Here is a 15,381-nt window from a genome sequence, read left to right as displayed (position 1 = left end):
ACCATGGCCAGAGGAAACAATATTTTTTATCGACAAACGAAACAAAATGTTCATAGATATTTAACATTTATAGCATATATTGTGACGTCGTTCTCCAGAACAATTTATGAGTAATGCGGTGCTATCGTTCAGTGCTTCAAGAATGTCACTTTTATGATCGGCTTCAATGGCGTTAAGTCTTTGAATATGGAATATAGCAACTGACTTGGAATTTACTGTGACTCACTCCTCCAGATCTTCAGTCTTATCCAGCCATGCGAGGGCGCATCAATTAGTGACCTCGGGAGGTACATGTAAGTCATTTCATAGGTCAACAACCCTGTGACTAATTACGATTTTTAATTTTGTTCTAGTCATGGGTTAAACTAGCTTATCAAAACTATTGACTTGGTTTTCCCGCAAGCAATTCAAATATCCTATGACTGGACATATCGAGTACCGCGTTGGTTCAAAGCGTGTGCTTTATTTACTTTTTGTTCATTTTCCTTTCGGTTCAATCGTCATCACAATTTGTTTGAAAATGGCGACTTACGTAGGCAACGAAAACAACTTATTTTAAAAAACTAGATTTATTTTTATTTCTTTGAATTGTTATCATACAGGTAAAATGAAAACTGAACAATGGTATATAATTAGTCAGCTTTGGATATATAACGCATAACTCGGTTCCCTTTTAGGCGATAAGAATATTATTCCGATATTTGTTGACACCGATTGAGGCAAAATTACAATAAGTAAATAAATCAACATTTGCACAATATTGCCATCCCCTGCAATTATATCCCATTAATTAACCACAAATCAGGTTGATGTTCTAGGTATGGATCTCTGTTTGTAATAAGTTGATTAAGGAAGAGTTGTGGCGCTACACAGTGATTAGTCCAAATAATTGTACGTTGACAGATTTTTTTAATGATTTTTGATATGGTAAATCCTACATGTACAAATTGTTTTATATCAAAAGTGGATAGTTATTCTGATGGGGATTCCGTGTTAAAGCATATTGGGTCAATAAAATATCATATAAACAAGAAATATTACCAGAGAATGTTATTTAATTTATATTAGTTCTGTACACAAAAAATAAATATCCAACGAATTACTATGAGTTTGATGTGTTTTTCTTCATATTACACTGTCAAAACATAACGATATATACATGAAGGGCACCTGCATACAACAATCTGAATACTTCGGCCATGGCTGAGTTGTTACGATTGTATTTACAAGGCCTATCTCGAAGCTTTCCAGAGATGGCTGAGTTGTTATAATTGTTGTCTGTGTCAGTATAGTTTTGTTTTATTGGAAAGGTAAATCCTGTGTTTAATTGCATTTAATGCTTGTATTGTGCAAAATATCTTTGCAATTACATGGTAAAATATGAATATAAACCTTCATTATCTATTTCAAACATAAAATACTTCTCTAAATACAATTTCAATATTTTTCCCAAACCCCCCTGTTTTTGCACAAATCAGTTTAGACGTTATAAGAATTTTGGGATATCAACTTTTGTTTATGAAATGGCTTGAGATGTTTAATTAACACCAACTCTGAGTTCTATTGCTAATTCAGTGTATGATGTCCAAAACCTGTTTTGTCAAGACACTTCTTTTTTCCTCATTAAAATCTACATTCAAAATATTTTTTCGAAATGTGCTATTGATTGTAAAGCATAAGAAATACTGTGTATCAACAGTATTTTTCATTTCAAATTACATGTACGCTTCATCTTTTACAGTATGTCTCGGCCAAGCTCATCCTCGGGCTACACTACACCATCATCAGGTTTTTCTAGACTGCCCCCTATAGTGACGAGCGAGTCAGATCGGGAGTTTCTTAGAGCACTAAATGAATACATCCAACAGGAACTTGGCAAAGTGGATGCCACTGATGATGAGCAGCGATACATTGTCTACAAAACAGCATTTAATAAGGTTTCTAATAAGGCTTAACAAGAGAAATTGTTTGTTACTAGTTTGCCAACCTTCCCTGAGTATTTGAAAAATTCTCATTCCGAACCAATCTAAAAATTATTTTCTAACTGTTCATCAGAAAAGGTACATAAGATAGTTTCGTTTCTTGTTTCTTGAGAAAGACCTCTAAATCTTTTGTTTTAAAATTGCGCTGTAGTGAACATTATATTAATCCTGGCTGATTTGCTCTGTTTTGAAAAGTGACAAAAATATTCAGACCCCACCCCCCCCCCCACCCCACCCAAAAAAATATAATGAAAAAAATAAAGTAAATGAATATGGTCTATCTACCGTATAACTTTTTGGCATTGAAGTCGGAAACAAACAATACTTTTGTCTGGTTAGACAGCAATGATATAAAAATAGTAGATATACATGTAGGACATAATAAATTCAGGCTTGTTTGCACTACTGTTGAAAATCTCCCTAAGGTTTTAAACCACTCCAATGATTCTTGATGAAACGGTCCTATTCTTTTAATTCCTGACTCTATATTCTTATTTTTTGGGTGTCTTTTTGCAGATTATTGAGCATGTAACAGCGTACCAACCTCTCTTGACTGGCATCAAGAAAGAGTATGAAGACACTATTGAAGCCATCAAGAAAGCCCAGCGTGAAGCTACATTCCTCCATGGAAAACTTAAAGCAATGGCCTCGGAGCCATCAACTATCCGTAACTACCGGAGGAGGGGTGATGAACTTGAGGAAAGGTTAGTGTTTTCGGAGATAATCTTTTTACATTGTGATGCTGTAATGAATATGGAACTAAATCCAAGGGGTCAAGAGTGGTCTTGTGGTACAAGGGTCTGCCTCTTACACAAGAGGTTTTTTGGTTCCAGCCCAACCATGGGAACCTTCTCATGGCCTCTCAAAATGGACGCCTGTACTGGTTTCTACCCAGGGATGCTTTTCAAATTTTAGAGTCTCTGAGGTGAGGGTCCATGGCCTATGATAACAAATAATCTCATGTCCTAGTCTAGACTCGGACTCAGAAAAGCATTTTTTATTAACTTAAAAAAACTCATATTTATTCCATTTGTTTTGAGAAAAATAAAAGTCAGTTTTAAAAAGTATTAAAATTCAGCTAGATTCATCGTAATACTTAACTACTGATAGGAAGAAAGTTACAATAAAATGAAGTTTTGCAGATTGGCTTGTTGAGTCTACATAATCATGGGCCCTAAACTTTCCTTACAGATGAGCTCTTACTCCTACATGTAAATAAGATTTACCTCAATGAATGCAATTGTTTTAATATACCAAAAAGGATGAATAAATGTCAGAATCAATGGTTCTGATGAAGGATACAGAGTTTAATTTGAAAGAAATTTGCAAAAAACATACTATTTCTACCTTATAAAACGATAGTAGATCGCATTAATCATTTAGCACTCACCAATCATTTAATATTTTAGCATTTTCAGTTATTAAATACACGGTTGCAATATTATTATCAGTAATTAATATTTTCCATGAATCCATTATTTAGTAAGTAAATAAAGGTTTATCACTCATAATGTATGTCTGTTATACATGTGTATGTATGGATTTTGAAAAAGAGTGTAACTGTAAGCGTCAAACTTTAACTGTTTAATTGTAATCTTATGATTTCAGGGTCAATATTGTACAGAAAGACAACGAGAGACTTAGGAATCAACTGCTTGAGCTAAAGGTGAAGAGAAAGGAAAGAGAAAAACAAGAGAGAGAGATAACCGAACCACCAAAACGGGAGTTGAAGAAAGACCACAGATTAATTCCAGGTAAACCGCCTTTTTTTGTTATTTGTAAAAACAGTCGGGCCTAACACAATAACTCCAGCTAAGAAATGTTTTCACTGGATAAAAACAGATCCAATTTTTTCCGATTTTTAGTTATTACTGGTATGTTGACCATTTGTGTTGATTACAATCTAAAACGTTGAGTTTAAATTATTTAACATGTAATATACTTAAATGTCTTGGTAAGCATTCACGACATGCTTTGCTGTTTTGAAAAAAAACAAAAACTTTATTCTTTCTCTACTAATCATTTTTGAAACCATGAAACTCAGATAAAACTTTTTTTGGCAACATGAGTATTCATTTAGAAATTAATTTCAAACAAGAATATTTATTTGAGTTCTTTTTAAAAAATTTAAATACTATTCGAGAAAAGCAAACAATGAATAGACAGTCTTGTACCAGTCTGTAAAATTATTATTTAAACAAACTTCAATATGTTACATGTAGAAGTCGCAGCATCCATTTGTCAGCCTGTCAGTTAATATTGTGTCACAGCTGTAATTAACTTAATACTTTAATTTCAAATTGTACAGCACCATTGGGGTGTAACACTCTTGGGGGCAATTGTCTTTTGCCTATAACAGCTCTTGATTCAAAACATTACCATTTCAGGTTTAACTCATAGGGGCATTGTCTTGTTCCTGTGACAGCTCTTGTTTGATAACATTACTGTTTCAGGTTTAACTCTTGGGAGGCATTTGTCTTGTTCCTGTGACAGCTCTTGTTTGATAACATCACCATTTCAGGTTTAACTCTTTGGAGCATTGTCTTGTTCCTGTGACAGCTCTTGTTTTATAATGATTCTATTTCAGGTTTAACTCTTTGGAGCATTGTCTTGTTCCTGTGACAGCTCTTGTTTTATAATGATTCCGTTTCAGGTTTAACTCTTTGGAGCATTGTCTTGTTCCTGTGACAGCTCTTGTTTCATAATGATTCTGTTTTAGGTTTAACTCTTGGGGGCATTGTATTGTTTCTGTGACAGCTCTTGTTTCATAATGATTCCAGTTCAGGTTAAACTCTTGGGGGCATTTGTCTTGTTCCTGTGACAGCTCTTGTTTCATAATATTTTCATTTTAGGTTTAACTCTTGAGCAGTGTACTGACAAGGAACTTCTGCAACAGAAACTGATAGAACTTGACCGGCAGTTGAAGGAACTGACCATCAGCTTCAAGACACGTTATGTCCCCAAGTCTCGCAAGATCGAACTTAAAGATACATTGGATGAGAAAGTCGCATACAGGGATATGTTGTTACGACAGGGACAGTTTTACAAAGCTAAGAGACAGAGGCTTAAGGTTTGACTTAGTTTTGAACATATTATTTGTGTTCCATTTAAGCTACATGTACTTCAAAATAGTGTCAGAAAAATTCAGTCACTTCTCACTAAAAAAATGAACCAAAAAATATTGCCAGAATGTTGTCGTTTTTTTCTATTATTTTTAATGAAAGTAATAGAATGATGACATGAAGTAACATTTTAATGATCAAGAATGGGCAAAGTGATCGAAGAGAACGAACCCTTCTTAATCATTAAAATGTTACTTTAGGTCATCTCACTGTCTTAGAATACTACCTTATTGGCTGACACATTGTCATGCAAACTATAACGCAGGATGTATGTATCGAATGAGTGGCAGTACACAGACATTGAAACAACCGCGAAAGTTGAAATTTTTAATGATTAAGCCTAGTACTTACTGATTACTTTTCTGCAATTTCATTGGCTGAAACTGTAGGTTGTATTCTAAATAAAAATAGATTATACAAAAAATTGTAAACCTCAGAGGGTTAGAATGGTTAAATGGTAGAAGTGTAATCCTCTCACCCAAAAAGTTGTGTGTTCTGGCCCCACTAGGAGTACTTTCTCGTAGCATCTAAATAAGGAAACCAGTTGCAGAACAGAACTCAGGATCAAATTTAATCACTTCAAAATTGAGATTCAATAAACCAGTAAAATTATGCATTATTATGAATATTATAATATCAATAATCAAACCTGTCATTTTACAGTTCGCCTTGGAAGCAGCCCAGGCGTACAATCGTGAAAAGCCGCCACATCAGACGGTGGGTGATACAGTTATGATGGCCCTTCAGTATGCCGCCGCTCAGGCCAGAAAACAGAGGGAGGCTGGTATGTTACTGGTATTTTTATAAGTGAAAGGGTTTCAACAAGTGTTAATTTGCTATCAAAGCTTTACAAAATGACAGTGGTTCATGTCTGGTCCATAACTGTGTCATTCACAGCTGGAGTAAGAAATAATTTTACGTTAGTGACTGTCTTAAGATTATGACTTGATGTGCCCTTGGCTCAGGTCTGTAGCTTCAAGGTCAAGGCCAATGCTAAGCTCAGAACATTATTGATTGTGCTATCAAAGCTTAACAAATGATACTGGTTTGTGTCCAGTCCATAATGTATTCATTCAGTTAGGAAGAGGAATAATTTTGCACTAGTTACCACTATAAGATGAAATGTGTTGTGTAGTACAAGCAGGTCGGTAGCTTTAATGTCAAGGTAACTGCATAATTCTTAACATGGTTAGTTACAAAAGTTAGTACTTCAGTTAAGCTTTACTTATAATAACATTCCGGTCCATTACTACCTTGGATGGTTAAATCCTGAAATAAGTTTACATAAGTGACAACCATAAGGAGACGACACCAGGGAAATATAAAGCTTCAAGGTCAAGCTATATAAGGTAGTTTGAGTTACAGGCCCTTGAACAAATTTGCGATATTGGAGAATTAAGATTGATCTTGTGGCAAATAAGAATCCTTTTCCTAAATATATAATCTTTAAATACATAAATTATTACAATTTTTATTACAATATGTGCCTGAGTCAATCAATAACATCTTGTGTCAAGGCATCTTGTTGGCAGTCATCACTTCTGTGCTAGATCTAGTATTGTGAGTATGTTGGTCAATCTGTGAGAGTGTAGCCTTATTTATATTAGAATCATTTTTCCGCTTACAGAGCAGCAGGGTCTGGGTCGTCCTCAGAGCCAGGGAGGGGAAGGTGGGGTGGGACGGGAGAGCTCTGCGCTGGGCGATGGCCCAACCCCGACAGCGGCATTTGAGGACGATGACCCGAATAAGGAAAAAGAGGCGGAGATGATGCTAGAGTACATTGAGAAGTTTAACGAGCTGTTTGAGGATGGGAAATATGAGGAAGCCGCCATTCACGCAGCAAACAGTCCCAAGGGGATACTGCGGACATCGGCTACTCTTGCGAAGTTCAGAGGTATGTTATGTGTTCTATCAATGTGGGTTTAGAAAGGACACTCGCAGCTTTTTAAAAAATCTAGTTGTAGAACTTTCGAAGAAAAAAATCTATTTGTAGAACTTTCGAAGACAAGAACTTTCAGCTTACCTAGAAATAGATATAGAGTAGCGAAGCTAGATATAGACAAATGCATTTTTGTTTGAGAATACAGTACATGATTTAGAATTTAAAAAACACCACTCTCAGTCTTTGGTTTTTGGCATTCATGATTAAAAAGAGTGCACACACATGTAGTTGCTTTTAGATTGTAGTTTTTTTCCAAATCAATTTTCATTTTCAGCTCATGAGTTTTCAAGCAAAAAAGTTGAGGTATTTTCATCATAGCCTTTGTGTTGTTGTTACAGTCAGCGTTTGAGTCATACAAAAATCGTAAACCATAGCCATAACTTTATTCAAGGTATTTCAATCAAACTTGGTACACATTTTGCCAGAGGCAATACACACAAGTATAACAAGGCTTTAGTAATGTTAGAGTACTGTCCCTTGTTTGAAAATGGAAAAACAAAACAGAATAGATGAGCGATGATGTCGCTCCACGGCACTGTTGTTTATTCATGTATCACATTGTCATGTTTTATTGTTTTCTTAGCTGCTAAACTGGATTCCGAAGGTAACTTTTGCACAGTGTTGACAAATGCAAGCATCACAATTGAATTTCCCAGTGTAATGTTGACCGTAATATTTGAATATGTTGTTAGTTCCCCCACCATTGCATGAATTGTTATCTGTCTGACTAAAATGATGATCTGCTTTTACCAGATTCTCAACAAAATTAAGTCTCTGTATATGTGTCTAGTACAGTACCACTGGTTGCTTTTGGCTTGGGGAACCAGCGGGAAATTTTCATGCCAATGTGCTAAAAATGTATACGGAAAATAACACCCAAAAATGCCATTTAAGACTCAAATTAGTCAAAATTAACTTTGAACCTCCCATGTTTAGAGCCTTTTTTTTAGTTCATGGGTGTGGGAGTGCATGTTCATTCAGGATGGGTCGCACTTGGGTTGGCGTCATTTAGCATGTGTGCCCCCTCGCCCTATAACATGAAATCCTTGATGTGCCTCTTATGTGTCTCATTCAGAGATTCCAGATCTATTTTAGTCAGACAGTGTGAATTGAAATCCATTTCTTTCAGTTACCGTAACATGTTTATTCAACTAACATTTAAAAAATGTCCCACTAAATATTAATATGAATGCGTCATTTGCAGCATCTATTTTGTGACAAGTGACAAGAACACATTAAATGAAATTTTAAAGCAGTTCTTTACATCATATCAAGACAACATTTCATGGATTGAAGATGTAGTTTCCTCGAGTCAGAAATTAATGCAACGGTTTTAATTCATTACCTATATCAATTTTTATTAAAGAAAATTTCACTGTTCAAGTCAAAGGTAAATTTTACTTTATGATAGTGTCAACTGTCTTCCTTTCAATACAAACAATGTTCCATCATTAAACAGTGACTGATTTGACGTCACTTCCTTTCTATGATTGTTTATTTATCTACCGATGAAGGCGTAACGCCGAAACATTTAGATATAAAAGTTTTCCTTTCAATACAAAATATATATATATATGTGACATCGTCTGTGAAAATAGTCTGAAGGAGGTTTTTATATAAATGACCAAAAATGTAAGAAATTTAACAACTTGTGATGAGATTACAAAACTTAAATGATAACAATGTGAACTATCGAATTAGAGACACTTTTTATATATATATATAAAGTATTATTGCTTGCTTATGAGACAGGATACCAAGGACAATTGTAAATGTCAATTTTCTCTGGACTCATGTCTCCTAACGACGTCACATGTAGTCAAATAAACTTAAGTTGTGACTTAGTTAACGCCTTTTTCAGATGTACGTATGCGTATCCAAGGTCGCACGCCTCTGCTGATGTTCTGTGATGCGCTGATGTCGTCTGTCGGGATCGAGAACGCCCGCCCGGACGCCCGTCTGTCCCTGGAGTGTGTCGAGTGTGTGCTGTATGAGAATAGGCTTGATCTTCTTGCGCACTGGATCGCTCAGAAGAGGTTTGTTTCATTTTGTTAAATCTAGTGATTGCGCAATGATTGAATATTCTCATCAATGGACACCTTACAAACATAGGCAATGATAAATCTTTAATATTAATTGATTTAATATTCGGTGATTAGGTTTATAGGGTTTTTAGCCAGGATTTAAAAAAGGACAGGGGTGCTGCAGAAAAGGGACAGGGTGCTGCAGAAAAGGGACGGTGCTGCAGAAAAGGGACAGGGTGCTGCAGAAAAGGGACAGGGTGATGCAGAAAAGGGACAGGGTGATGCAGAAAAGGGAAAGGGTGATGCAGAAAAGGGACAGGGTGATGCAGAAAAGGGACAGGGTGATGCAGAAAAGGGACAGGGTGCTAAGGGAAAAAAGGGCACATTGAATCAGGCTATGAAAAAACGTAACATTATGAATTAGGCAAAAAATGTTCAAAATTGTGTTTAATTGAAGTAATATTAGGTTTCAACTGCCAGATATGTTAAGTGTGTATGTATTTATAATCTTATTATGAGTTTTTAACAATTCAAAAGAAAATTTGACAGTCTTTAGCATTAAAGTCTATGAAGGCAGATCTCCATGGTTATCTCCATGATGGCAGAAGGGTACAACAGAAAAAGGACAGGGTGCAGGCCCCTTCTATAACCCCTCAGCTAAAATCCTAATGTTCACATAGTGATGGAACATACAGTCGAACTCCGTTGGCTCGTACTCCCAGGGACCGGTGAAAATACCTCGAGCTTCAGAAAAATTCCAGCCTAGCGGGAATCATTACCTTCAGTATAAAGAAATGGGTCCTTAACATCCAGTTCGAGCCAATGAGTAATTCGAGCCAAACAAGTTCAAGCCTACGGGGTTCCTCTGTAATTTTAAAGGGAATGAAAATATTTAAATATCATGTCTTTATTTTAGGGATGCAAACGAATATTCAAATATTCGAATATTCGATTTAAGTTTAGTATTCGAATGTCAAAATAGGTATTCGAATATTCGATGATTTTGAAATAATAAATTAATAAACGTTTTGCCTACAACTGTCTTTTGTCTGTCTTGTTTTTACAACGATTGACCCCTATTGCCAGAGGTGTGAGCTTGATGACACTACACAAGCGTCATATTGGATAGATCGTCAGGAACTATAAACAGTCCCCGTAATTTTGCATGTAATGGCTGTTAGACAAGTGACATTAAAATATTAAAAATAATCTGGACATTATTTTGGGTACAGTTAAATGACCATGCCAATTAAGGGTTTAAGAGATCGGCCATTATACCATTGTGTTGTCTTCACTGCTAATCAAGCTTGGCGATATTGTTCAAAAACAAGGACATGTGCTAGTTATGTGCTTTAAACTATTTTCCATGTTTCGATATAACGCTCTTTCCTTGAAACGTAACTGTATGTTTTAACGTTTAAGGATATATGTCCTGTATTGTTGTATATACATAAGTCAAAATCGACGTTTGGCCATGATGTCGGTTTCTATAAATTCATTTTGTAAACATCAATCCCAGAACCAGGCTGCAAGTCCCAAGTTAGTGCATTTCGCCATTTAACCGGGAAAATACGAAATTCCCCAATCTTACTTTGCATTGTTTACAATAATGAACGCAAAGGAATTGATATAATTCGATTTTTTTTGTTTAAAATGTATCACTTTTTCTTGGGATATATCCTGAAAGTGGGGAAATTCAGAGGCTAATTTGTAGAACAATAAGTGTCCGTCGCGGGTACCGGATACGACAAAGAAGGGTAACAGGGCCCTGGCTATTACTTTAGTGAATAATAGTTTACTACTGAGTTCTAAAAGGTTCGTTTTGGTTTTCGAATATTCGATCGAAAGAATTAACGAATATTCGAATATCAATTTTGCCATTCGTTTGCATCCCTACTTTATTTCTATTACAATTTTTAATAAAATATTGTCGCGTCACGCTTTTATTTTTCTCTGCAGGTTGACATTCACTGCTGAGATCGGTGACACCATTCGCACCAACTGCCAGTGCAAGATTCCCTGTCGCTGTTCCGCCCAGGCATTGGCACAGAACGTGTTTACACAGCTAAAGATGTACAGGGATGCCTGTGTGTGTTTGTTCAGACAGGGACGCATCAGGGCTGGCATCGATCTGGCTAGAATCAGGTGGGATATTTTATACAGTCTAAATTTGCTATGATAAAGTAGTTGAGACCCGGGAAATACATTGAGATAAAGAACATTTGATATAACCAAAATACAAGAAAGTGCAGAATTTTGATAAACAGAGATGACGTTTTGAGTTTTGACTGTATTTTGAATAAAAATAAAGAAACGGAACCTTTCCATTCAGGTATAAAACTATTTAGAGGTGCTTCTATGTAGAAAAGGCCGCTCAATTAAGGCTATCTGCATCCTGACATATTATGATAACAGATAAATAGCATTATTGTTTTGTTTTGTTTTATTTCATGTTTTCCGGGTAGTTTATTGAAAATAACTGTGGCTTATATCCTGATAAATTCATGCTTTGAGGTAGTGAAATTATAATTCCACTGATTTGTGCCATTTAAGCCCATTTCATTGAAAGAAACAAACTGGAAGAAAAATCAATGACATAATTTCCAATGTGACGCCAGTCACCTTATTTTTTATAAGTTAAAAAAAAATAATTTAAATAGCATCTTTAAGGAATTAAAAGCATAAAATCAAAATACGTTTTTTGTATCATTGTGATATTACAATATATTTCACCTCATGAACACTAATAGTAAATTTATCATTTGCAGAAGTAACTTGTGAAATAGACTGCTTGCTCACACAGAAACACACAATTATCTTTTTTTAAATGGATGGGAATTTTGCTTCTCACAAAGTGAGGATCCTCTCCCATTTAACCATTTATCTTTATGATTTTAAAATACTGGTAACAAGCCGTTTAAATTTTTCAACTCATTTGCCCAGAATTTGAAAATCATTGTAATTCATAAAAAAAATATTCTCTGTTTAATATTGTTGTTTTTTATCTTTGGATGTTTTTTCATGGTCATGCTCCGGTTGTTAGTGAAATAGAAGAAAGTAAAGTGAAAAAAATCAAAATTAAGCTCTGTATTTACGGTAACAACACTCTTTAGAATCTAAATATACCTGTATGCGAGGACAATGAAAATCAGAATATAAATTTCATAAAAAAAAACACATCAATATTGATTTATCCACCATCATGCTCTGTTTCTTAGACACATGTTTATGTATATCTCCAGGTGTTCATTCACCCGTGACGATTACACCCACCTGCTCAAAGCCTGCCCCTCCCTGCAGTTGCTCCATGCCTTTGTACAGACTGACAGTCGCGAGGGGGAGGGCAGTGTACTCCCCTTGCCCCTTGGGCAGGTCATTTTGACATTGATAGAAGAGAGCCGGTTTGATCTGGTCCTGCAGTTTTTACAGGAGCTGCAGAATATGCCCTCGAAAGGTGAGTTCTATTATTTTTTAGGTTTTTTTCTAAACATGTTTTGCAAAGTACATACAAAACGTTTGATTTTAAAAACATTAAATAGCCATTTATAGGATTTAACTCACATCTTTTTGAATTCTGTAACCCATGTTGGTGTATATCTGTCAGCCATGTTGGTGTATATCTGTCAGCCATGTTGGTGTATATCTGTCAGCCATGTTGGTGTATATCTGTCAGCCATGTTGGTGTATATCTGTCAGCCATGTTAATGTATTATCTGTCAGCCATGTTGGTGTATATCTGTCAGCCATGTTAATGTATTATCTGTCAGCCATGTTGGTGTATATCTGTCAGCCATGTTAATGTATTATCTGTCAGCCATGTTGGTGTATATCTGTCAGCCATGTTAATGTATTATCTGTCAGCCATGTTGGTGTATATCTGTCAGCTATGTTAATGTATTATCTGTCAGCCATGTTGGTGTATATCTGTCAGCCATGTTAATGTATATCTGTCATGGATGTGGAAAATATTTTGTTGATAAGCCTTGATGCCACAAATTTAAAAAAAATCAAAATATGGAGTATTTGAAATGAGGTACGCTCTTCAAATAATGTAACATATCAATTCAAGAATATGTTTCAGTCTATATTTTATGTAATATTAGCAAACATATACCTTTTCTCGGGCTTGAGCTTATGTGGACCCCCTTAAAATGTGCTTTTGCTTTGCTCTGAGGCATTAATGCATTTTGCATGCATCAGCAGATATTCATGTCCTTGAAAAAGTGTATGATTTTCACAAAACTTATTACACCCATATGAATGTGTATGAGCCTCTTGCTTTTGACCACATAACCCTTTGGTGCTTTTGCTGATCTTAAATACTAACTCATAATTTCAGACCAGCCACAGTCGTCCAGTTTCTATGAGGCAGTGTTGGCTGATACAGAGACCACCGAGCATCAATGGGAAGGCCTTGTTCACGTATTACAGGACCAGGGTTACGATGAGACGGCCCTTGCGCTGCTGGCGGCTCTCACTGTGCTGCAGGCCATGAAGAACGCCCTCCGTACATCACAGGACAAACTGGCCACGCCCCCTGATACACCCCCTGCTGATAGCCAAGATGCTCTTGCATAGTTAAAATTCCAAATATATTGTAACTTGTTCTTTGAAAATCCCCTGTGATATGACAGTTTACAATCATCTGTATATTCATCTCTCCCTCATTCATGGGGAGACATATTGTGTTTACTCTGTCAGTCAGACCGTACATCACATTTTGTTTCTGCACAATAACTGTAGACGCTTTGACCCAGAAACTTCATATCTTTTATGCCAGTTGGACATGACTAGTAGACCCCTATTGGTTTAAGATCAAAGGTCCAAAAGTACAAATTTCATGTCCATTGTTTCTCAGCAATGACCACACAATAGAGGTGACAAGCTTTTTTACCCTGTTCTTCTAAAGCAACGTTTACTTTAAGGCCTGTTCCATATGTGGCTTATCTGTTTTTCAAAGATAAAAGTCCAGCTATTGTAATTGCCTTGGCATGCAGATGTTCACAATGCTATGAACATGGATGTGGATGAAAGTTGAACCTTGACCATGACTACTCAAAAACGGTTCAAGGTTGAAACTTTGAACAAGGAACTTTGTTTATGTCTTGCCAGAGACAGTGTGAGCATATGTTGCAAGGTCCGTAACTCTGGCTTCAATTACTGTAGAGTTATTCCCTTTTTAGAACTGAAAAAAGTTTTGCCATCTGCTGTGATTCTCTTGTTAAAAAAAATAAAGTTTAAGTATTCCAGTATACAATCAGGTTGTCTATGGCAAATTTCTTCATCTAAAAAAGGTACCGGTATATATGCTGATAAAAAGGATAAATGCAACTATAATTTAAAGATTATATCACCGTACAATTGTAATCATTTGTTACATCTGTATGGATTTTAAAGAAAAGATATTGATCAAATATGCTGTTTCAATGCAAAGATCCTTTTTTGTATTTTACCTTAACTGTGATAGTTGTTAATGATATATAGCTCTTATACGTTTGTTTTAAAGATTTGTGTATAGACTTTTTTGAGAAATAAACTGACTTTGTGAGAACATTGTTGAGTTATACATAGTAGAAACTAGTTTGCTTTCGTGGAAGATCGTAATATATTTCACTAAATGAGCACCAAAATCTATATTTCACAAATATTTATTTTGTATTCACAGATAAAATTTATGCAAATTTACACAGAACAATACAAATCTGTTCAATATATATATTGCTTTAAAAGGACAAAATGACAGTTAATCGCATTGTTTTAGGAAAACATGCCAAATTGTATGTGAACAAAACACCATTTCCAAGCAATTGTGTTCCAGCCATAAAGCATCAGACCAGCAAATAAGCTCGCTTCATTAACCTAAATGTTACATTTAGATGCATTGTGACCCTATGAAAGTAAGCCCCCTTGCGAATTGCACATGTCGGTCGGTCCGGACGTTGGTAGACCAAAGCTTGTCTGAGTGATAACTCAACAATTTCTGGACCTATTGTCAGCAAACTTGACCTGAAGGTTGTGCCTGACCAGTAAATGACCCCCATTGATTTACGGTTAAAGGTCAAGGTCACAGTGACCTTTAATGCTAAAAGGTGCGAGTGATGACTCGACAATGCCTGTACTCATGGCCCTCAAACTTGACCTGGTGGTTGGGTCTGACCAGTAGATGACCTCTATTGATTTTAGGGGTCATCGGGTCAAGAACACAGTGACCTTGAATGCAAACATCTTGTCTGTGTGATAACTCGACAATGCCTGCACCCATGGCCCTCAAACTTGACATTTAGGTTGGTGGTGACCAGTAGATGACCCCT

General features: G+C 35.9%; 1 protein-coding gene across 2 annotated transcripts; it reads left to right on the top strand.

Annotated features, from left to right (window-relative positions):
• Positions 1 to 504: 504 nt before the first annotated feature.
• Positions 505 to 14,615, top strand: LOC128207474 (clathrin heavy chain linker domain-containing protein 1-like). Of its 2 annotated transcripts, XM_052910417.1 has the most exons (12): positions 505 to 602; positions 1,742 to 1,937; positions 2,499 to 2,686; positions 3,591 to 3,736; positions 4,835 to 5,052; positions 5,768 to 5,888; positions 6,732 to 6,998; positions 7,630 to 7,650; positions 8,908 to 9,082; positions 11,030 to 11,215; positions 12,313 to 12,524; positions 13,410 to 14,615. In XM_052910417.1, the coding sequence occupies exons 2-12, from the start codon at positions 1,743 to 1,745 to the stop codon at positions 13,646 to 13,648; spliced, it is 1,968 nt and encodes a 655-aa protein (XP_052766377.1). In that variant the 5' UTR covers positions 505 to 602; position 1,742; the 3' UTR covers positions 13,649 to 14,615. The 2 variants fall into 2 exon arrangements, with proteins under 2 accessions (XP_052766377.1, XP_052766378.1); XM_052910418.1 differs by lacking the exon at positions 7,630 to 7,650.
• The last annotated feature ends 766 nt before the right edge of the window (positions 14,616 to 15,381 follow it).

This window comes from Mya arenaria, chromosome 11 (genome assembly GCF_026914265.1).
Source record: "Mya arenaria isolate MELC-2E11 chromosome 11, ASM2691426v1".
Classification (NCBI taxonomy): Eukaryota; Metazoa; Mollusca; class Bivalvia; order Myida; family Myidae; genus Mya; species Mya arenaria.
Note: the sequence above shows the minus strand (reverse complement) of the source record. Positions and strands in the feature narration are given on the sequence as shown.

Bases quoted from the DNA above. Each gene is read 5' to 3' on its own strand.
- LOC128207474 (XM_052910417.1), top strand. From the start codon at position 1,743: ATGTCTCGGCCAAGCTCATCCTCGGGCTACACTACACCATCATCAGGT. The intron at 2,687-3,590 runs GTTAGTGTTTTC...TTATGATTTCAG, and splicing joins GGTGATGAACTTGAGGAAAG to GGTCAATATTGTACAGAAAG. The intron at 7,651-8,907 runs GTAACTTTTGCA...CGCCTTTTTCAG, and splicing joins TGCTAAACTGGATTCCGAAG to ATGTACGTATGCGTATCCAA.